This window comes from Hyla sarda, chromosome 1 (assembly GCF_029499605.1).
Source record: "Hyla sarda isolate aHylSar1 chromosome 1, aHylSar1.hap1, whole genome shotgun sequence".
In the NCBI taxonomy this organism is placed as follows: domain Eukaryota; kingdom Metazoa; phylum Chordata; class Amphibia; order Anura; family Hylidae; genus Hyla; species Hyla sarda.
The window spans coordinates 98,640,974-98,663,605 of NC_079189.1; the positions used below are offsets into that span (position 1 = coordinate 98,640,974).

Here is a 22,632-nt window from a genome sequence, read left to right on the forward strand (position 1 = left end):
CGCGTCCCATGTCACTTACCAGCCGCCTCCCCCTTCACTTCCATCCTGGCGCGCGCAGCCCCGCTCTCTAGGGCGCGCGCGCGCCGACTCTATGAGATTTAAAGGGCCAGTGCACCATTAATTGGTGCCTGGTCCAATCAGTGCAGAACACATAAATACTAGTGTTGCTCGCGAATATTCGCAATGCGAATTTTATTCGCAAATATCGCATATTCGCGAATTCGCGAATATTCACGAATATAGCACTATATATTCGTAATTACAAATATTCATTATTTTTTTTAATTTTTTTTTAATTTTTATTTTTTATCACAGTACACATCACAGTGATCATCCCTCTCTGCTTCCAGCTTGTGTGGTGTAAAGAAGGCTCTAATACTACTGTGAGACTGCCGTGCGAATTTTCACATATGCGAAAATTAGCATATGCTATTTTTCGCATATGCGAATTTGCGCCTATGTTAATTTATGTATATGATAATTTTCGCAGATGATAATTTTCGCATGCGCGAATTTTTCACATATGCGAAAATAAAACACGAATATTACGAATATGCGAATATATTACGAATATTCGTCCATATATTCGCGAATATTCGCGAATTCGAATATGGCCTATGCCGCTCAACACTAATAAATACCCACTTCCCTTTCCTGTCCTTGCCGGATCTTGTTGCCCTAGTGCCCTGAGAAAGTGTTTTGTGTATCCCTAGCCTGTGTATCCAGACCCTTTGCCGTTGCCCCTGACTACGAACCTTTGCCGCCTGCCTTGACCTCTTGCTACGTCCGACCTTGCCTTCACCTTGTCCTTGTGTACCACGTCTATCTCAGCTGTCAGTGAGGTCGAGTCACTATCAGGGGATACGACCTGGGAGTTACAGCCGCAGCAAGTCCATCCCGCCTTGCGGCGGGCTCTGGTGAAAACCAGTAACTTCTTAGAACCGATCCCCTGGTACGGCCCACGTCATCGCCTCACTGACACAGAGGATCCACTACCCGTATCCTACCCGCATACCAGTCCGTTTCCTGACAGTAGATCCGGCCATGGATCCCGCTGAGGTGGTGCTGCCAAGTCTCGCTGACCTCTATACCGTTGTTGCCCAGCAGTCTCAACAGTTCTCCCAACAAGGACAACAGCTGTCGCAGTTGACCGCCATGTTCCAGCAGCTTCTGCCTCCATAGCGTCAATCATCTCCTCCACCAGCTCCAGCTTCCCCTCCACTGCGAGCTGCCGCTTCTACCTCTTGAGTCCGCCTGTCTCTTCCTGAGAAATTTGATGGGGACTCTAAGATGTGCCGTGGGTTCCTGTCTCAATGTTCCCTGTACCTCGAGATGATGTCGGACCAGTTCCCCACAGAATGGTCTAAGGTGGCTTTCGTGGTCAGTTTTTTGTCTGGAAAGGCCTTGTCCTGGGCCACACTGCTTTGGGACCGTAACGATCCTGCCACTGCGCCCATCCAGCCCTTCTTCTCCAAAGTACGCAGTGTCTTTGAGGAGCCAGCCCGGGCTTCCTCAGCCGAGACGGCTCTTCTGAATCTCGTCCAAGGGAACTCTTTAGTGGGCGAATATGCCATACAGTTCCGTACCCTCGACTCTGAACTCGCCTGGAACAATGAGGCCCTCTGCGCGACCTTCAAGAAAGGTTTATCCAGACACATCAAAGATGTTCTGGCACAACGAGAAATTCCTGCTACCCTGTCTGAACTTATCCAGTTGGCCACCCGCATTGATATGCATTTCTCTGAAAGACGCCAGGAGCTCCGCTAAGAAAAGGATCTTGTTTGCACCAGGCGGTTTCTTCGCTTGGCACCTCTCTTCCAGAGTCCACTGCAACCTACTCCTGTGCCTCCCGCCGAGGAGGCTATGCAAGTGGATCGGTCTCGCCTGACCCAAGAAGAGAGGACTCGCCGCAGAAAAGAAAATATGTGCCTGTACTGTGCTAGTACCGAACATTTCCTAAAGGACTGCCCTATTCGTCCTCCGCGTCAGGGAAACACGCGCACCTAGTTAACGTGGGAGAGGCGTTACTAGGTGTGAATTCATCCTCTCCACGTTTGACTATACCAGTGCGGATTTCTCTACCTGCAAGTACCAATACTTCCTTCTCCGCTGTGGCTTTTCTGGACTCAGGTTCAGCAGGAAATTTCATTGAAGCCTCTCTCATCAATAAATTCAATATCCCTGTTACCCGTCTCGTCAAACTTTTCTTCATTTCATCTGTGAATGGAGAAAGACTGGTCTGCACCGTGCGTTATAGCATAGAACCTCTGCTCATGAGCGTTGGAGATCTCCATCATGAGAGTATTGAAATTCTTCTTGTCAGCCCTGGCTCCAGCGTCACGCACCTACCCTCGACTGGGCCACTGGGGTCATTAAAAGTTGGGGATCTTCCTGCCACAAACGATGTCTCAAGTCTGTTCCTACCTGTCAAGTCTCCTTCGCCACACCATTGCCAGGCCTTCCTAAAGCCTATCAGGACTACTCTGATGTTTTCTAAAAAGCAAGCAGAAGTCTTACCGCCACACATAACCTTTGACTGTCCTATTGATTTGCTTCCTGGCACTACTCCTCCCCGGGGCAGGATTTTCCCACTATCCGCTCCTGCAGGAGCAGGCTTCTTTTTTGTTGCCCAAAAAGAGGGATCCCTACGGCCTTGCATTGATTATCGCGGTCTTAACAAAATCACTGTAAAGAACCGTTATCCTCTGCCTCTCATCTCAGAACTATTTGATCACCTTTGGGGAGCAAACATTTTTACCAAGCTCTATCTCAGGGGTGCCTATAATCTCCTCCGTATTCTAGAAGGTGATGAGAAGGTGAAGGTGAAGAGATGGACACTTTGAGTACCTTGTCATGCCCTTTGGGCTTTGCAACACCCCTGCAATCTTTCAGGACTTTGTCAATGAGATTTTTCGGGACTTGCTGTATTCCTGTGTGGTAGTCTATCTTGATGATATTCTCATTTTTTCCCCCAACCTAGACGAACACCGCCTCCATGTCCGTCAAATGCTTCAGAGCCTACGCAAAAACCAACTTTATGCCAAAATTGAAAAATGTCTCTTTGAGCGCAGCAGTCTACCCTTCCTGGGATACATTGTGTCCAGTCAAGGCCTTCAAATGGACCCTGACAAGCTATCGGCGGTAATAGATTGGCCACGCCCCACTGATCTGTGAGCTATCCAACGATTTCTTGGATTTGCTAATTATTACCGACAATTCATTCCCCACTTCTCCATCATCGTTGCTCCTATTGTAGCATTGACCAAGAAAAATGCTAATCCGAAATCCTGGCCACCGCAGGCGGAGGAAGCCTTTAATCACCTCAAAGCCGCCTTCGCCTCTGCACCAGTCTTGTCCAGGCCAGATCCTCTCAAGCCTTTCTTCCATGAGGTTGAAGCCTCCTCAGTTGGAGCTGGAGCTGTCCTTCTTCAAAAAACCGCTAAGGGAAAAAACGTCACTTGCGGATTTTTCTCCAAAACTATTTCACCTCCCGAAAAAAAACTATTCTATAGGTGACCGTGAATTACTGGCCATTAAGTTGGCACTTGAAGAGTGGAGACTTCTTCTGGAAGGGTCCCTTCATCCCATCACCATCTACACAGACCACAAAAATTTGTCTTATCTTCAGTCTGGCCAGCGTTTAAATCCTCGCTAGGCTAGATGGTCGTTGTTTTTTGCCCGTTTCAATTTTCAGCTTAATTTTCGCCCTGCGGACAAGAATGTCAGGGCAGATGCTCAGATCACGTTCCACCGATGCCTTAGAATCCGAAGCTCTTCCTCAGCACATCATACTTCCAGAGTGTCGGATCTCCTCTGCTTGTGCTTCTCTGGTGCCAATTCCTCTGGGAAAAACTTATGTTCCTCCACGTCTTCGCCTCCAAACTCTCAATTGAGGTCATTCCTCCCACCTGGCTGGTCATGCTGGAATCAAAAAGTCCATTCAGTTAACTGAATAGCTATCACGCCCCCTCCCGTAGGCTTGCATTGAGGGGCGGAGCGTGACGTCACACGGGGGTGGGGGCATGACGTTAAACGCCGCCGGCCCTGTGGTCGACCGTAATCAGACCCGGAGCGAACACGCTCCGGGGACTGATTACAAACGGAGTGCCGCGTGCATGATCACGAGCGTCCCCAGCTGCGGGACTCCTGCGATCAGGCATCTTATCCCCTATCCTTTGGATAGGGGATAAGATGTGTAAACACCGGAGTACCCCTTTAACCGCTTTTCTCCCAAGGTCACTGTTCCTGCTCCTGTCTCTGGCTCCTCTGATGTCTTCTTTGTCAAGGAGAGCCTCGCCTCCAAGGTCGTTCGAGGTAAAAAAAAAAATTCTTGTTGATTGGGAGAATTGTGGCCCCGAAGAGAAGTCTTGGGAACCCGAGGCTAATATCCTTGATAAGGAACTCATTTGTAAATTCTTGGGTTCCAAAAAGAGGGGGAGACCTAAGGGGGGGTACTGTAACTCTCTGCTTGCAGCGCTCCACTTCCCCTTCCTGTCCTTGCCTGATCTTGTTGCCCTAGTGCCCTGAGTAAGCATTTTGTGTATCCCTAGCTTAAGTATCCAGATGTTTTCGGGGCACAGGGATGCCCCCATCAACTCTCAGTGACCCCGCATTAAGTTTAAAAATGCAGGGGACGCCGGGAGATAGCACACGCCTGGACGTTACTGACGTCCCGTGCGTGCGCACATAGCAACGGAGGCGCGGAACATGAAGGTGGAAGATGCGCGCTGGCCAGCATGGTAAGTGACCAGCGGCACGTCAGCTTCGGTGCTCAGGCCACCTCTCCTCTGGTCCCGGGACCTACAACTATGGCCGGACCAGAGGAGTGGTGGTCAGAGCACTGAAGTGGGGCAGTGCACAGGCATACAGCCTCCAGCCATAAACTGTATATGGCTGGAGGCTGTATGTCTGTGGGGGAACATACTGAACCTAATGTGGGGAACTATACTGCATCTAATGTGGGGGAACTGTACTGCACCTAATGTGGGGGAACTGTACTGCACCTAATGTGGGGGAACTATACTGCACCAAATGTGGGGGAACTATACTGCACCTAATGTGGGGGAACTATACTTCACCTAATGTGGGGGAACTATACTGCACCTAATGTGGGAGAACTATACTGCACCTAATGTGGGAGAACTATACTGTACCTAATGTGGGGGAACTATACTGCACCTAATGTAGGGGAACTGTACTGCACCTAATGTGGGAGAACTGTACTACAACTGATATGGGGGAACTGTACTGCACCTAATGTGGGGGAACATAACTGTACTGCACATAATGTGGGGGAACTGCACTGCAGCTAATGTGGGGGAACTGTACTGCACCTAATTTGGGGGAACTTTACTGCATCTAATGTGGGGGAACTATACTGCACCTAATGTGGGTGAACTATATTGCACCTAATATTGGAGAACTATACTGCACCTAATGTGGGGGAACTGTACTGCACACCTAATGTTGGGCAACTGTACTGTGCACCTAATGTGGGGGGAACTGTACTGTGCACCTAATGTGGGGGGAACTGTACTGCGCACGTAATGTGGGGGGAACTGTACTGCGCACCTAATGTGGGGGGAACTGTACTGCGCACCTAATGTGGGGGGAACTGTACTTCCAACCTAATGTGGGGGAACTGTATTGCACCCCTAATGTGGGTGAACTGTACTGCGAACATAATGTGGGGGGAACTGTACTGTGCATCTAATGTGGGGGGAACTGTACTGTGCACCTAATGTGGGGGGGACTGTACTACGCACCTATTATGGGGGGAACTGTACTGCGCACCTAATGTGAGGAGAACTGTACTTCGCACCAAATGTGAGGAGAACTGTACTGCGCACCTAATGTGGGGGGGGGACTGTACTGCGCACCTAATGTGGGGGAACTGTACTGCGCACCTAATTTGAGGGGAACTGTACTGCGCATCTAATGTGAGGGGAACTGTACTGCGCACCTAATGTGGGGGGAAGTGTACTGCACACCTAATGTGAGGGGAACTGTACTGCGCACCTAATGTGAGGGGAACTGTACTGCGCACCTAATGTGGGGGGAAGTGTACTGCACACCTAATGTGAGGGGAACTGTACTGCGTACCAAATGTGGGGGGAAGTGTACTGCACACCTAATGTGAGGGGAACTGTACTGCGCACCTAATGTGGGGGCCTCGTATTGACATTCACTCAAGTCACGTTCCCAGAATTCAAGGGCCGGCGTTACTATGTCCTTTTTTTAGATGCGGCCAACATAAACTTAAACCTTGTTTTTTTGGCCCATGTTAGCCTTTGAGTTTGACATGCTTGCTCTAGATTAAAGGGGTACTCCAGTGAAAACCTTTTTTCTTTTAAATCAACTGGCTCCGGAAAGTTAAACTGATTTGTAAATTACTTCTAATAAAAAATCTTAATCCTTCCTGTACTTATTAGCTGCTGAATACTACAGAGGAAATTCTTTTCTTTTTGGAATGCTCTCTGATGACATCACTAACACAGTGCTCTTTGCTGATTTTATTATAATAATAAGTCTTTATTTATTGTTGTCCTTAGTGGGATTTGAACCCAAGGCCCCAGCACTGCAAAGCAGCAGTGCTAACCACTAAGCCACCATGCTGCCCTTAGCATACATCTGCTATGCATGGTTGCTAAAATGGACAGAGATGTCAGCTGAGAGCACTGTGCTCGTGATGTCATCAGTGTTCCAAAAAGAAAGGAATTTCCTCTGTAGCATTCAGCAGCTAATTAGTACTGGAAGGATTAAGATTTTTTAATAGAAGTAATGTACAAATATGTTTAACTTTCTGGCACCAGTTGATTTAAAAGAAAAAATGTTTTCACCAGAGTACCCCTTTAACTGGGAGAGCTGTTTGCAAAGCTTTATGGGCTATCCAGAGATCAAGTGATTCTTCCTCCTTCTCCTTTCTCATTTCTGAGTAGATTAACTGGGAGACCTGTTTGCAATGCATTATGGGCTGCCCTGAGGTCATGTGATCCTTCCTCCTTCTCCTTTCTGGTATTTTTTATTTTAGCAGGTTTGGCAAAACTAAACAGCCTGAAGTTCGAGTTCATGCCAAACCGAACATTCAGCAAAGTTTTAACTGAACCTTGGTTCTAAAGGTTTGGTTCGCTCATCTATAGGTATAACAATAAAGGTAGAGGTAACACAGAAGCCAAGGTGCAGTTACAATGCTGCTGAAAACTGCAAAGATGTGCTGTTTTATCACAAACTGATGCAGTTGTAATTGTTAATAGCAAACAGTTTTGTGGGTAGTTCTGTTTTTTACACACAGATCTGCATACAATTAGCATTCAACTTGGAAAATGCCCAGTCAAACTGAATAGTGGTATGGCTTATGGGCACGTGCGCCTACTCCCAAAGTGATATTATCAACAATATTATAATAGCTATATATTACCACAGGACAGAGGTAAAGACTGCACAATGTGATATGTCATTAAATGCCTGCTGTCTGTCTTTTTGCAGCCCAATTTGTACAGGCAGCATTATCTAGAAAATGGAGCATTCATCTGAACAGCTAAAACTAAAACACAGCATACAGGATTTATCATAGTAAACCTGCTGACATCTGTATTTTAGGTTTGTTGGTCCTTTAATCACAAACTTTCATTGCAAGGAAAAAAAAATAAATGCAGAATTGGTCTGTTTGTGGCATAAGCTTTTCTATTAAAGGGAAATAACAGGAATGATATTTACACATATAAATACCAAGTTGACAGGCAATGTAATTATTTCTGAAGCCTTTGCCATGCCATAAAAAGAGAAGAAAAACCCCAAGAAACTTTAGCCAATTAATCAATGTGCATTTTAAATTATATGGATTGTGGTTATTACATTAAACCTACACAATTCTATTAAAATCCCTCTTGATTTTTATGTCTTTCAACCATTCGCTTGCAAGATAGCATAGGCTATTTCAAATTAATGATGTGTCTAAATGTCAGATGGAAAAATGCAAGAAAACTCAAATCTTAATACCCTTTCATGGTCTCAGAAGTCTGTATATCATCTGTCTAGAATAATTGTAAGAAGACAGATTGAAATAATAATCTGACAAATACTGTAACATAGTTTTCATGGTTCACCAAGCCATTTATTATTATGTTCAGAATATAGGATTGATGCTCAGTACATTTTTATATTTTTGGAATTAAATGGTGTACTCATAAACCAAGCATCAAGAATAGAGATTTTGGTCACACAGGCTTAAGGTTACTAGTATTGCTCAAGAATATTCGCAATGTGAATATTCGTAGCGAATATAGCATATTCGCAAATTCGTGAATATTTAGAATATCGCAAATAATATTCGCGATTACGAATATTCGTTTTTTTCCCAAACTTGTTTAAACACAGATCACATTATAGTGATCTCCATCGACGGATAAATGCATTGCAGGTATGATTAGAGACCATGGGGGGAGAATCTAAGGCGATTAGTTTGTGCATGCGAATATTCGTATTGCGAATATTCGCGAATATTTTCCACGCCCTTCTTATGTCTATGAGCCAATGATAGTTCTGCAACCACAGTTGTCAGAGGTTAGCAACCTCCCTAGCAACCAATGGAAACTTGCTGGCACGACAAGTATATAAGATCACTCCCAGCAGTATTTCCTTGCAGATTCAGATGGTGGTTTTGAGAGTGGAGCGGCTTCTGTCATTTTTCCAGCGTCCTTTAAGCTTTGAGCTTTGTGCTTCATAGTACTACCTTAGACCCAACTGCTTTTTTCAAAGCAAAAGCCCCAACTGCTTTTTTAAAAGCACATTTGGGAAACACTGCGTGATCTTATATCATGACTAGATTAAAAGTTATGATTCATAACTTTTAATCTAGTCTAAAATGCAGTTAAATATAATTAACTAACAGTGGTGAAAATACACAAATCAGAACTCTCTCCTCACTTTCGCTGAAATTACTTCCCACCATCTTCGCTTCGCTTAGCTTATTCGCGATCTCACTGGCAAGCACCCAGGAAACGATCTCTGTTATCGCATGATGTAATAGCGCGCATGTGCGCGAGAGATGTAATTTTCGCAATCAGTTATTTTCGCAATTATTTTCGCAATTGCCCAAAATTTGCAATGTTTAAAATTCAACTTGACTATAACGAATATTCGAAATTCACGAATATATGACGAATATTCGTCCATATATTCACGAAATATCGCGAATTTGAATATGGCCTATGCCGCTCAACATTAAAGGGGTACTCCGGTGAAAACCTTTTTTCTTTTAAATCAGCTGGTGGCAGAAAGTTAAACATATTTGTAAATTACTTCTATTTAAAAATCTTAATCCTTCCAGTACTTATTAGCTGCTTAATGCTACAGAGGAAATCCCTTTCTTTTTGCAGTGCTGGGGACTTGGGTTCAAATCCCCCTAAGGACAACAATAAATAAAGCATTATTATTATTATAATAACGTCAGCAGAGAGAACTGTGCTCGTGATGTCATCAGAGAGCATTCCAAAAAGAAAATAATTTCCTCTGTACTATACAGCAGCTAATAAGTACAGGAAGGATTAAGATTTTTTAATAGAAGTAATTTACAAATATGTTTAACTTTCTGCCACTAGTTGATTTAAAAGAAAAAAGCTTTTCACCGGAGTACCCCTTTAAAGGTTACAACCTTTTTACTTAAAATAGTCTTTCTTGGGCCATCACAAACTAAGACCAGACTCTAGTTACTATGGCACAGAAAGTGCTGCTCTGTGGAGATAGCAACCTCATGGATAGAGCCAGTCAACCAGTGTGGGCCTTATACAAGTAAAAGGCTGTAAGCAAAGCATCAGATTATGGGGCATGTTAAAGGAGGAGGGGATAAGGAGCTGATCATGAGGGGTCTGACTGCTGGGATCTCCAGAACAGGACACGTCTCTCAGTAAGAAGCCCATGCTGCAGACAGCATGCGCTCCATTAGTTTCTATGGAAGTGCTGAAAAGACCTGAGTACAGCACACAGGCATCATCAGCACTCCCATAGAAATAAATGGAGTGCGTGCAGTCTACTAGTAGACAACATGTGCTACTCACTGAGAAAGTCAGAGTCCTGTCCAGGAGATTGTGGGGGGTCCCAGCGGGCTGACCTCCGCAATTAGCTACTTATCCACTATCCTGTGTTTAGGGGATAACTTCATTTTTTGCGTGAGTTCTCCTTTAAGGTTGTGAGCTGGCAATATACGACTGAACAACATGTACTGACTGACTCTATAGTCATGACTTTCTGCTGTATAGTAAATTATTCTATAGTATAATATTCTCTGCCTGTACTACATTCCCTGTACTGTTCTCGGTCTATACCTCATGTACTGAACTGTACTATGTGCACTTTACTGCTTTCTATTCGTGCTATATTTACTGTTCTGCTATTTACCCGAGCTACATGTAATATACTGCTTCCCAACAGTACTATTTGTATTGTACTGTATTGTCATTTTTTTACCTGACTAACTGTACTGTACTGCTGTCTACCTGTACTGCAACTACAGTGTTGATCTCTAGCTTCCCTACATGTACTATAGGGTTATATATAAAAAGATTTATGGGAATTGCATAAACAGTGTAGCACTGTAAGCTACTGCATGCTGTTGTCATAAATTGGGAGTTACAAGGGCCGAGGGGGTCTTTTTCTTCAAATATGTGTAGTAGTGGATTGTGGGTAGAACCTGCATCTATGAAACATTGATGAAATGTTATGTGGATATGTCATAAAGGATGAGATGGGAACAACCATTTCAAAAGAATCAATCATGTCTCCTGACTCCCCTGGTATTTCCTATTAAATTATTTTGGAGCATCTTTTCTTAAAGCTCTGCACTCTGTTACTTTTCCTGCAAATATAGATAGAAATTGACAACTGGGTCCTACCATTCCTCTATTAAAAGGGCTGTATGCCTCACTGAACAGAGCAGGGACTCCTTAGTTTGACAGGAGTCCCTGCCTCTCTATGGATTAACCCAAGGTGGACTAATCCAACCTTTTTTTTTTTATATTCAGAATGCATTTGAATTATTTTTCTTTATTTTGTACACATTATTTCACACAAAAAAACACAACACCCATATTTCTATGTCAGAAAGGTATTTTTTTTAAATCTCAATCCTTCCAATACTTATCAGGTTCTGTATGCTCCACAGTAAGTTGTGTAGTTCTATTCAGTCTGACTACAGTGCTCTCTGCTGACACCTCCGTCCAAGTAAGGAAGTGTCCAGAGAAGAAAACAAATTCCCATAGCAAACCTCTCCTGCTCTGGACAGTCCCTGACATGGACAGAGGTGGCAGCAGAGAGCACTGTGGTCACACAGGGATATACCCACACTCCTTAGCATATAGTAGAGAGCACTCTAAATTTAGAAACACCCACCACAGTAAAACAGTAATAAAAAATATCCCACATGTTCTCTTATCATATTAAGAACAAATCAAGGAGCCAACAATAATTTATACCTACTCCTGTATAACTCTCTATAAATCTCTATGCAAAATGCATAACTGATTTTTATTCCACATTCTTGCTCTTAGCTCATCACCAAGACATCAGCAGGAAATGAGCGCTTTTGATTTTGTGTGAAGCAGTAAGATTGTTACAGTATTATTATGAGGGTTGTACTGGCGGTCAAAGGGACATGGTAATTATAATGTGAGAAATGGAATGAAAGGAAATAGAGAGACATGCTGTAGATGGGCATATTTATTCTTCATTTATGTATTTCACAATTATTACCGACATTGGCTTTTACATACATATTCTAGTATTACATTTATTCATCTATACATTCATCTTAATATGTTTTTACACATATTTTCCATTTGTCCTAGACATGTGAAACTAAGAATTGCACATATATAATTGTTTTCTTTTTACTTGAATGTAATTTGTATTATGTTTATTTTCTGGGTCTAATGCTTACCATATAAATGTCAATGTTTTCTCAGTGTTATTGTCATTTAGAAAAACTTTTGACATATCATGCAGACATGTCAAAAGTTTTGATCATTCAGGATCTCCATGCTGAGACCCCCATAGATCGCTATATCATTACCTGGCTCTGTGCTAGCTCTGGCAATTGTAGGAGAAGGGCTTAATAGATTATAAATACGTCTATCTCCTACAACAAATAAGAGTGAGTGCAAAGGCAGGGAGTGAAGCTTCATCTGTCTATATGTAGAGAGGGTGTCTCGGCAATGAGACCTCAACTGATCCAAATTTTTAACATGCCTGAATGTCATCTCAATTTTTTTTTTTGTAAATGACGGTAACACCTTAACCCCTTAAGGACTGAGGGCATACCTATACTCCCCTGTTTTAGAGTCTTTAAGGACTGAGGGCATATGGGTACACCGTGGCAATTCCGGTCCTTCAGCAGGCATCCTGGCACATTCTGGCGATTCAGGGTAATACGGGTCTCCGGTGACCCAGAAAATAAGGGGGATCGGGGCTGTCCAAGACACCCACGATCCCCCTGAAGGGATAGGACTGAGGTGGCAGGGGTGCCACCCCTCCTGTCCCTGCTATTGGTCGGTCAGAAGCGACCGACCAATAGCAGATCGAAAAAGTTAAAGTTCAGTTCCCCCATTCTGCCCACCCAAAGAAGTCCAGGCAGAACGTGGGAACTGTCCTGTGACCAGTGCCGGAGGTCACTTACCATCGGCATCTGCGGGTGGCGATGACGTGCGGCTGGCTCCCTGGTGCAGACTACGCAAGCCGGTGAGTTGCCTAGCAAAATCTGGAGGGCTACAGTTTGGAGACCCCTATACAGTGGTCTCTAAACTGTAGCCCTCCAGATGTTGCAAAACTACAAATCCCAGCATGCCCAGGCAGCTGTTTGGGAATCACTGGTGTAGAATACCGCTATGTCCACCAATATGCAATCCCTACTTTAGTCCTCAAATGTGCATATTTCAAGGAAACAGTTTAGGGCCACATATGGGGTATTTCTGTACTCGGGAGCAACTGAGTTACAAATTTTGGGGGGCTTTTTCTCCTTTTACCCCTTATGAAAAGGAAAAGTTGGGGACTGCACCAGCCTGTTAGTGTAAAAAAAAAATACATTTTAACATTAACATGGTAGTGTTGCCCCATACTTTTTATTTTCACAATATGTAAAAGGAAAAAAAGCCCCTCAAAATTTGTAACGCAATTTATCCTTATGTGGGCATAAAATGCTCTGCGGACGCACATCAAGGCTCAGGAGTGAAAGTGCACTATGTACATTTGAGGCCTAAATTGGTTATTTGCATAGGGGTGGCTGATTTTAAAGCGGTTCTGACATAAACGCAGAAAAATAAATATCCACGTGTGACCACATTTTGGAAACAACACCTCTCACGGAATGTAACAAGGGGTATAGTGAGCCTTAACACCCCACAGGTGTTGATGAATTTTCATTAAAGTTGGATGGAAAAATGAAAAAAACAATTTACTAAAATTCTGGTTTTACCCTAAATTTTTCATTTTCACAAGGAAAAATAGGAAAAAAAAAGCCCCCCAAAATTTGTAACCCCATTTCTTCTGAGTAAGAACATACCCCATATGTGGATGTAAAGTGCACTGCGGGCAAACTACAATGCTCAGAAGAGAGGGAGCGCCATTGGGCTTTTGGAGAGAAAATTTGAAGGCCATGTGTGTTTACAAATGAATAAATTTATAAATTTATAATTTTTTTTCATCTGTGGGGTGTTAAGGCTCACTGTACCCCTTGTTACGTTCCTTAAGGGGTGTCGTTTCCAAAACAGTTGCCATGTGTATTTTTTTTCTGTTCTGGCACCATAGGGGCTTCCTAAATGCGACATGCCCCCCAAAAACCATTTCAGCAAAATTTGCTCTCCAAAAGCCAAATGTGGCTCCTTCTCTTTTGAGCATTGTAGTGCGGCAGCAGAGCACTTGATGTCCACACATGGGGTATTTCCATACTCAAGAAATGGGGATACAAATTTTGGGGGGCATTTTCTCCTATGACCCCTTGTAAAAATGTGAAATTTGGGGGGAAAACCAGCATTTTAGTGAAAAAAAAATTTCATTTACACATCTGACTTTAACGAAAAGTTGTCAAACACCTGTGGGGTGTTAAGGCTCACTGTACCCCTTTGTATGTTCCTTGAGGGGTGTAGTTTTCAAAATAGTATGCCTTGTTTTTTTTTTTTTTGCAGTTCTGGCACCAAAGGGGCTTCCTAAATGCGACATGCCCCCCAAAAACAAAAACTAAAATTTGGGGAGGATTTTTCTCCTTTTACCCCTTGTACAAGAACATGCGAGTGTAACAAAAGAAGATTTTGAATTTTCTCCTTCACTTTGCTGCAATTCCTGTGAAGCACTTAAAGGGTTAACAAACTCCCTAAATGTCATTTTGAATACTTTGAGGGGTGCAGTTTTTATAATGTGGTAAGTTATGGTGTATTTCTAACATAAAAATCCCCTCAAATCCACTTCAAACTGAACTGGTTCCTGAAAAATTCAGATTTTGAAATTTTCATAAAAAAATTGGAAAATTGCTGCTGAACTTTGAAGCCCTCTAATGTCTTCCAAAAGTAAAAACATGTCAACTTTATGATGCCAGCATAAAGTACCCATATTGTGTATGGAAATCAATATATAATTTATTTGGAATATCCATTTTTTTTTACAGGCAGAGAGTTTCAAAGTTAGAAAAATGCTAAATTTTCACAAAAAAATTATTTTTCACCAAGAAAGAATGCAAGTAATGACAAAAATTTATCCCTATGTTAAAGTACAATATGTCTTGAAAAAACTGTCTCAGAATCAGAATAAACGGTAAAAACATCCCAGAGTTATTAATGCATAAAGAAACAGTAGTCAAGATTTGCAAAAAAGGTCTCAGTCCTTAAGGCGTTAAAGGAGTTATCCAGTCTAAAAAACTGGAGGATAGGGGCTGAGAACCCCTACAATCTCTTACCTGGGGCACAGGGCAGGAGATTATGGTGGATCCCAGTTTTTGTTTTTTTTAGATTGGACTACTTTTAAGGCTCAGGCAAACTTGTATTTTTTCTCAATATCCTACTGTTGTCATCTTATTTGCTACTGTTTTCAGATTACCAGCATATAAAGGCTATACAAGATGTGTGAATGGTTTTTGGTGCCCTGCTGGCATTTAAGCCTCTGCCCAGCCCAATGGTGTTGCACGGACAGCTTATCACAGCTGCTTATTTTCTATCCCCGATGATTATATTTTGTTAAATCAAATAAGAAACAGTGATCGGCACCGCTTCATACACATGTGTGGAAGTAGAGCATTAGTCCCCGATTCCTAGTAACCTTTCCTCAGTTTACTACTTTATATATAATTTCCAAACATTCTCATTAAGATTGTAACATATTATTATTATTTCTAGGTAATGCTTGTAACATTCTCATACAAATTTGTCGCAGCACAACTATCTGACTAAGTTCTGCCAATTTCCCCTGCTATCATAATTCATACATACATGCTTTTTTTAAACAAACAGCAAGAATATGTTCACACACTGTAAAATAAAAACAAAAGAATGACCATAAAATAGGTATATTATATACTCTTTGTCAGTTGAAAAAGAAGCACTGTTTTTATTAAAGGGGTATTCCAGGAAAAAAACTTTTTTTTTATATCAACTGGCTCCAGAAAGTTATACAGATTTGTAAATGACTTCCATTAATTAATCTTAATCCTTCCAATAATTATCAGCTGCTGAAGTTGAGTTGTTTTTTTCTGTCTGGCAACAGTGCTCTCTGCTGACATCTCTGCTTGTCTCGAGAACTGCACAGAGTAGAAGAGGTTTGCTACGGGGATTTGCTTCTACTCTGGACAGTTCCCGAGACAGGTGTCATCAGAGAACACTTAGACAGAAAAGAACAACTTAACTTCAGCAGCTCATAAGTACTGAAAGGATTAAGATTTGTTAATAGAACTAATTTACAAATCTGTTTTAACGTTCTAGAGCCAGAGGATATAAATATATATATATATATATATATATATATATATATATATATATATATATATATGTTTTTTTCTGGATAACCCCTTTAAGCCCTGTATTTCATTGTATTTATAAATTTTATTTGAAAAATATAGGCCCTTATTTATAATTAAAAATTTGATCCAGAGGTGTGGCTTCAGCAAAAGAGGTGTAGCTAAAGATACAATATTTAATGTCAATCAATAGTTAATCTAAACTTAAGCCCCAGTTTATCAAACTGTCTGGGCCACTTTAATAGACCTTAAAATTTACCCTGTCTAAGAATTACACATTTTTAGGAAATCTGGTAATCTGGATTTCTCATGGTAATATAGATAGACAGAAAAATTGTATCTCATTTAAGAATGCTGCAATGAAACACATTTTATACATACAATAAGTACAATTTTTGAGGATAAATAAAGAAAACTCACCTACTATCATTTGCCCTGTTAGATGGCCGTTCTGGTTTCTTGCATTCACTGTTACATTCCTATGTGACTGTAACACCAGTGGGCTATCCTGCAACATAAAAGAATAATTTTGTAATAAAGGCAACATTATATATATATATATATATATATATATATATATATATATATATATAATTTTTTTATAATTTTTTTAAGTAACAATGGTAAATGATATATGGCGTAACACTCAATGGTAAAGTTCACGGCAAGCTTATTAAAATAAAGTATAGTACGGTAAATTATGGCCTTCTTATTTACATACCCACAGTGCACTAGAAGCATTTAAAGCATTTTAAAGTTTTCCCAATATTATAAGGCTATGTTCACCCCCTGTTTTTCTTGGCAGTTTTTGCAGCCATACAAAAAGTTGTCGTTTATGTAAAAATTTTTAATAAAAATACATTTAAATTTTATACAAATTGTTTAAAATTTTTTTTTATAGTTCTACGTCTGATTTTTTTTTTTACTTTTGACATTTTTTCCCCCAAATGTAGCCAAAAACAAACTACATTCTTACTGTTTTTCCATAAACATCAGTACAACACATTATTAAACATAAAATAGCATTTTTACACCATTTTTTACTATTTTAGGTTTTTCTTTTTGTTTTTACAGTTTCAGACCTACATGAGACAAAAAAAAAAACATGGCTGGATGCAAAAATTTGTATGGGTCACTATAGTTTTCTTTCTTGAAACCTATAGTGTCACCCTTTACAACTTATAGTGTCATCCTTTACAACCTATAACTAATTGCTAAATCCTAATTCATCATACTTCTCTGGCTAGGGTCACTTCACTGGTGTTTTAAAATATTTATTTATTTAAATTTTGTAACTGATTCACACTTTTTGGATAATAGTTGAAAATATATAACTTTTCACTTTTTATTGGTTTCCCTCCTTTTTTTTTGGGGGGGGGGGGGGGGGTCATCTTGCTTTACAAACCATGAAGATGGTGCATGCAGTATTTGGACTGTAGCATGTATAGAAATCATCAGATGGCACTCACCACTTCAGTAAACACGTAGTTTATTGGGACAGACTGGATGAAGATACAATTCATGGCCAACGGACATGAATTGTATCTTCATTCAGTCTCTCCCAAAAAATCTAGGTGTTTTCTGAAGTGGTGAGTGCCATCTGATGATTTCTATACATGCTTTATATTCTGAGAAGACAGCGCATCACTGATATATACAGCAAGAGCACCGATATCTACACCAGAGCAATAGGAGATAGGAGAGATTTAAGCATTAACTAAAACTTATTTATGAGCCTGTTCTTTATAACTTGGCCCCCTAGCCACCCATTTATTTTTTTCATTAATAAAAAATTTGAAGCTTCAGTTAATGTATTCCTTTTTTATATACCGTATTGTTTTTAAAATTGCTAGTTTGCTGTGATGCAATAAACCATATAATTGTTTCCACTATGCTCTGCAGTGTTGCATCTATCTATCTGTCTGTCTGTCTGTTTCTCTGTCTCTCTGTCTAGTATCTTTCTTCTATCTATAAATCTATCTATCGACATCACTTCCAAGCTATATTTCATGCAAAGACTGCTATATGTGAAAATGTACTAGTTAAATGCTACTTTTAAAAATTTATCAAAGCAATAAAGAAAAAAAAAACAACAACTTAGCAATCCAGAGCCTAGAACAGAACAAAGACTGTGCAGACTGTGTAATGGGAGCCCATTAGTATTAATGATGTTCGCACACATTGGAATTAATGTTGGTATGCTGCCTATTTTTCACCGCCTCCTCCAAATACATATAAATATTGATTCATTGGATCCTTGACACCATTAATCTTCTGCTGCATGACATTGATTACCAATAATCTTTATTTTCAACTTCATTATGTCCATTTAGAATGTCTACAAATTGACTATAATAAAGTGGTGGCACTAGAGGCAATAATAATAATTACGATAATTTAGTGACCTGTTTGCACGCTGTTCTTCTACCTCTGCCAATTACTGTAGATACAGAAATCTTTGGAGCTATTTTTACCCTGTGAGACTCTGTATGTTTTCTAGTTAATTTGGTGAATGTAATCACTTAACTACAGTAGACAATGTCACTGCGGATTTATGTTAGATAGAAGAAATGCACAAAAATGATAATGAATTGCCATCTATGATAAATTATTCAATCATGTAGGTGATCTATATTATGTTTTATTTTAATGTATTATTACTTGAACAGTATATATTGTTAGAAAAAAAAATCTAGTCAGTAAGTTTAAGTGATTTGAAACCAACATTAATCATTATAAAGGGATATTTACTTAAATGAAAACTGTCACTAAGCCCCCTTTATAAAGGCAGCTAAACAATATACCGTATACAGAAAAAGATAAGGACTATAAAAAATAAAAAATACATATTCCCAAGAAACTGAAGGTACCTCACATCAACAGTTGTTGATGCTGTACCTCTTCATCAGGAGGTGCTTCTTGGGGATATGTGATTTTTATGGGGTTTTGCTGCATAAAGCTAAACCTGCACTTTTAAGCAAGTTGACATATGCTTACTACCTGTTATTTTCATTTTTCACTATATGCAAATCATCTTCTAACTGGCATGGGCGGGGTTACTGCCTTCATCTGGCAGTGTGACATCAGCGCCACTTGTCCGCAGCAGTGCCCGGCTTATGCATATTCATGCCCTCCCTCCGCATCTCTCTCTCCTCCCCGCTCTGTATGTGACTCCATTGGGCATGTGCCTTACGGCACCTTTACTCACTACACCCTTAGTTCAGCTCAGCCCCGCTGGAATGAAGCTGCGCTGAAGCCGCTTCCGGGTGTACACAGTAAGCCAGCACATGCGCTGCTAATAGAAATACTTTTCATTCATAGTGCTGCAGGGGTATATGTATATAAAAGTGCCCGTGGATGCAGACATATAGCGTTATCTGCCCCCACAGCGCTTCTATATACATATGCCAGCGCTGTGCTATGTATGAAAAGTATTTCTATCAGCAGCCGGCCGATGCTGCTGCTAGAATGCTTTTCACATATAGAGCTGCAATGGCGTATGTATATAGATGGCTGCGCTGCGAGGCTACATTATATGTGCACTGTGGGGGGTATATATTTATTAATGCGCTGGCGGGGGGTATATATATATATATATATATATATATATTTATATATATATATATATATATATATATATATATATAAATGCGCTGCAGGGGGCATATTATAAATGCGCCTGGGGGCTAGATACATAGGCAACATGTGTGCCCCCCCCCCCCCCTCCCCGATGCAGTGCTATATATCTTGCCCCCCACAGCACTTTTAATATAGATATGGCCCCTGCTACTCACAATGTTCATTTTTAAATCTCCCGCTAAGAGCCCTGAATGGCTCCTCATTACTGACCATTCAGGGCTCCCCACGGGAGATTTAAAAATGAAAGTTAAAAGCATCCCAGAGTTATTAATGCTTAAAGTGGTCAGATTTTCAAAGGACCTGAAAGTAAAAATAGGCTGGATCCTTAAGGGGTTGAAAGAAAAGAAGCAATCTGATTAGTTGCTATGGGCAGCTTCATTACTCTTCCTCTGAATAGGTATTGAGAAAATCTCCACATATGTGTCATCACGGAGACCAGCAGGAGGTCACAAATATGTTACTGTTTAAAACATTTAAAGAATACCTGTGGCCAATGTTCCAAAAAAGAGATTGCATTTTCATTAAATAGATCAGTGATCCCTGATCACACACCTTTTTACAGTTTAATGATGAACCCTTCTGTTTTCTGTACAATTTGTCTGACAATTTAGGGAATCATTCAGATGGGGATGAACTTATTCATAGAATCTTAATAATGGGAGTGACTATTAGATAATGGGTGTGATTCTAAAGTCAGAGGATGTGTGTTAAGTATACATGCTTTTCAATGTACAATATATACACCCCCTGACTGTATAATCCTGCCCATCATCTGATATTCTCACCCAATTTTTAAATTAAAGAGTAGCTCCCACCATCCTTTTTTTTCTGTCCCTGCCTATTGCCCATCTATCCCTAACTCCCTCCCTGCCTTTAAATTTTCTTTTACTATCTGAGAAATGGCTTTTTGTCTGCCTTGTAGTGTGCTCACTTACCAGGCAGACTTCCCCAGCAGCCGTGACGTCACTGATGCCTGCTGGAGGGGCCGACTTCTGGACTTAATTCACCTATACAGGGTGCCCCTCCAGCTGTTTCACCACTACAACTCCCAGCATGCCCTGACATCTATTGGCTGTCAGGGCATGCTGGGAGTAGTGGTGGTGAAACAACTGGAGGCAACTTGTGTTGAAAACAATAACTTTGTTAGGGCCATGGCCACAGTGCTTCCCCAAACCCTGCTCTCCCCCCCTGTTGAAAACAATAATTTTGTTAGGGTCGCGGCGCTACCCCGAACCCATCTCTCCCCTCCCTTGTTGAAAACAATAGCTTTGTTATAGCCGCAGCGCTACCCCGAACCCCGCTCCCCCCTCGCAAAAGCCATACCCAAGTGCAGAGCAGCAGCGCATATATGCCAGGAGGCAGGGCCGCTGTGTGAGGCCAGGGAGCCAATGCTCACTCCCGCCTGTATGATTGACAGGCAGGGAGCGAGCGCAGGCTGAATGTATTAGGACCGATTGCCCGGCCGCCGGCTACAAGGAGGGAGACTCCTAGTGGTTGTTTTTCAAAATTAAAATAAACTACCGAATCCTGCTCCCCCTCGCAAAAGCCATACCCGAGTGCAGAGCAGCAGCAGCAGCGCATATAAGCCAGGAGGCAGGGCCGGTGTGTGAGGCCAGGGAACCAATGCTCGCTCCCGCCTGTCTGATTGACAGGCAGGGAGTGAGCCCAGGCTGAATGAAGTAGGACCGATTGCCCGGCCGGCATCGGTCCGAATTCAAGCGTGACGTCACGCCAGCCTGCATCCGGCCACAAGGAGGAAGACTCCTAGTGGCCGGTTTTCAAAATTAAAATAACCAATTTTAATGAAAAAAAAAATTATGGATTTATATTAGAGATATGTTGTAGTACATAAGTACTATAACATATAAAAAAAAAAAAGTTTGGTGACAGTGCCCATGTTTACACCCATCTGACTCATTGTCTGTATGGTCAGACAAACAATAAACCCTCAATTCTTAGGAACTGAAGGGGATATCAATTGACAGTAAAAAGGTGTGTGATCAGGACACCCTAAGCTATTTCATGGCCATAAAATCTATAATGTTTTGGGTTGACCACAGGTCCTTGCTGCATGAAATCTTCAATACTTTATTTCCTTCATTTTAAAATCAACAACACACTATCGTGTTGTTAATTTTAACATGAAGGAAATAAAGTATTGAAGATTTTATGCAGCAAAACCGGTGAGTTGCCGCTCCTTCATATTCTCATTTGTTCGCTGCACATTCAGGATTCCGAGATACTTATCTAGGACCCGAGATCTATTTGCTAGAGCAGAGCACCCCTGGTCAGCAGTCTTTATCCAGCCTCTATATCTGCATCTTACTAACCGTTTCCATGCTCAATTCAATATATAATATATATATATATATATATATATATATATATATATATATATATATATACATTCCCCCTTGAGGATCGGGCCATTTTTCATTTTTTACACTTTTGTTTTTTCTTCCTCCCCTCCTTAAAATCATAACACTTTCAATTTTCCACCTACAGACCCATATGGAGGCTTGTTTTTTGTGCTATCAATAAAATCATAAAATCTATGGTGAAACAAAAAAAAAAGTATTTGAAATTGAAAAAAGAAATCACAATTTAATGCAGTGCATTTTTCGGTAAAAAAAAAAAAATCACACCTTATATTTATACTGTAGATACGATTAAAATGCTACCCAATCAGGTTTGATTTTGTTTAACTTCTTTTAAAAAATTATAACTTTTTGTATGAAAATTAGCATGTTTAAAAATGTCCTCTTCCAACCCCTATAACCTTTTTTTTTTTCTGTGTACGAGGATGTGTGCGGGCTCATTTTTTGCGCCATGATCTGTAGTTTTTATCGGTACCATTTTTTGTCTTGTTTGGACTTTTTGATCACTTTTAATACATTTTTTAGGGTATACCAAGTGACCAGAAATATGCAATTCTGGACTTTAGTATTTTTTTTTATGTATACGCCATTGACTGTGCGGTTAAAGTAACATTACATTTTTATAGT

At 41.0% G+C, this 22,632-nt stretch overlaps 1 protein-coding gene across 4 annotated transcripts in view; it reads right to left on the reverse strand.

Annotated features, from left to right (window-relative positions):
• The window catches only part of SGCZ (sarcoglycan zeta), a 1,079,134-nt gene that overhangs the window by 93,866 nt on the left and 962,636 nt on the right, over positions 1 to 22,632 (reverse strand). For all 4 annotated transcript variants that reach the window (XM_056558613.1, XM_056558604.1, XM_056558590.1 and 1 more), the window contains one exon: positions 16,409 to 16,496. In XM_056558613.1, the coding sequence (XP_056414588.1) occupies positions 16,409 to 16,496 (88 nt within the window). The remainder of the gene's footprint in view (positions 1 to 16,408; positions 16,497 to 22,632) is intronic.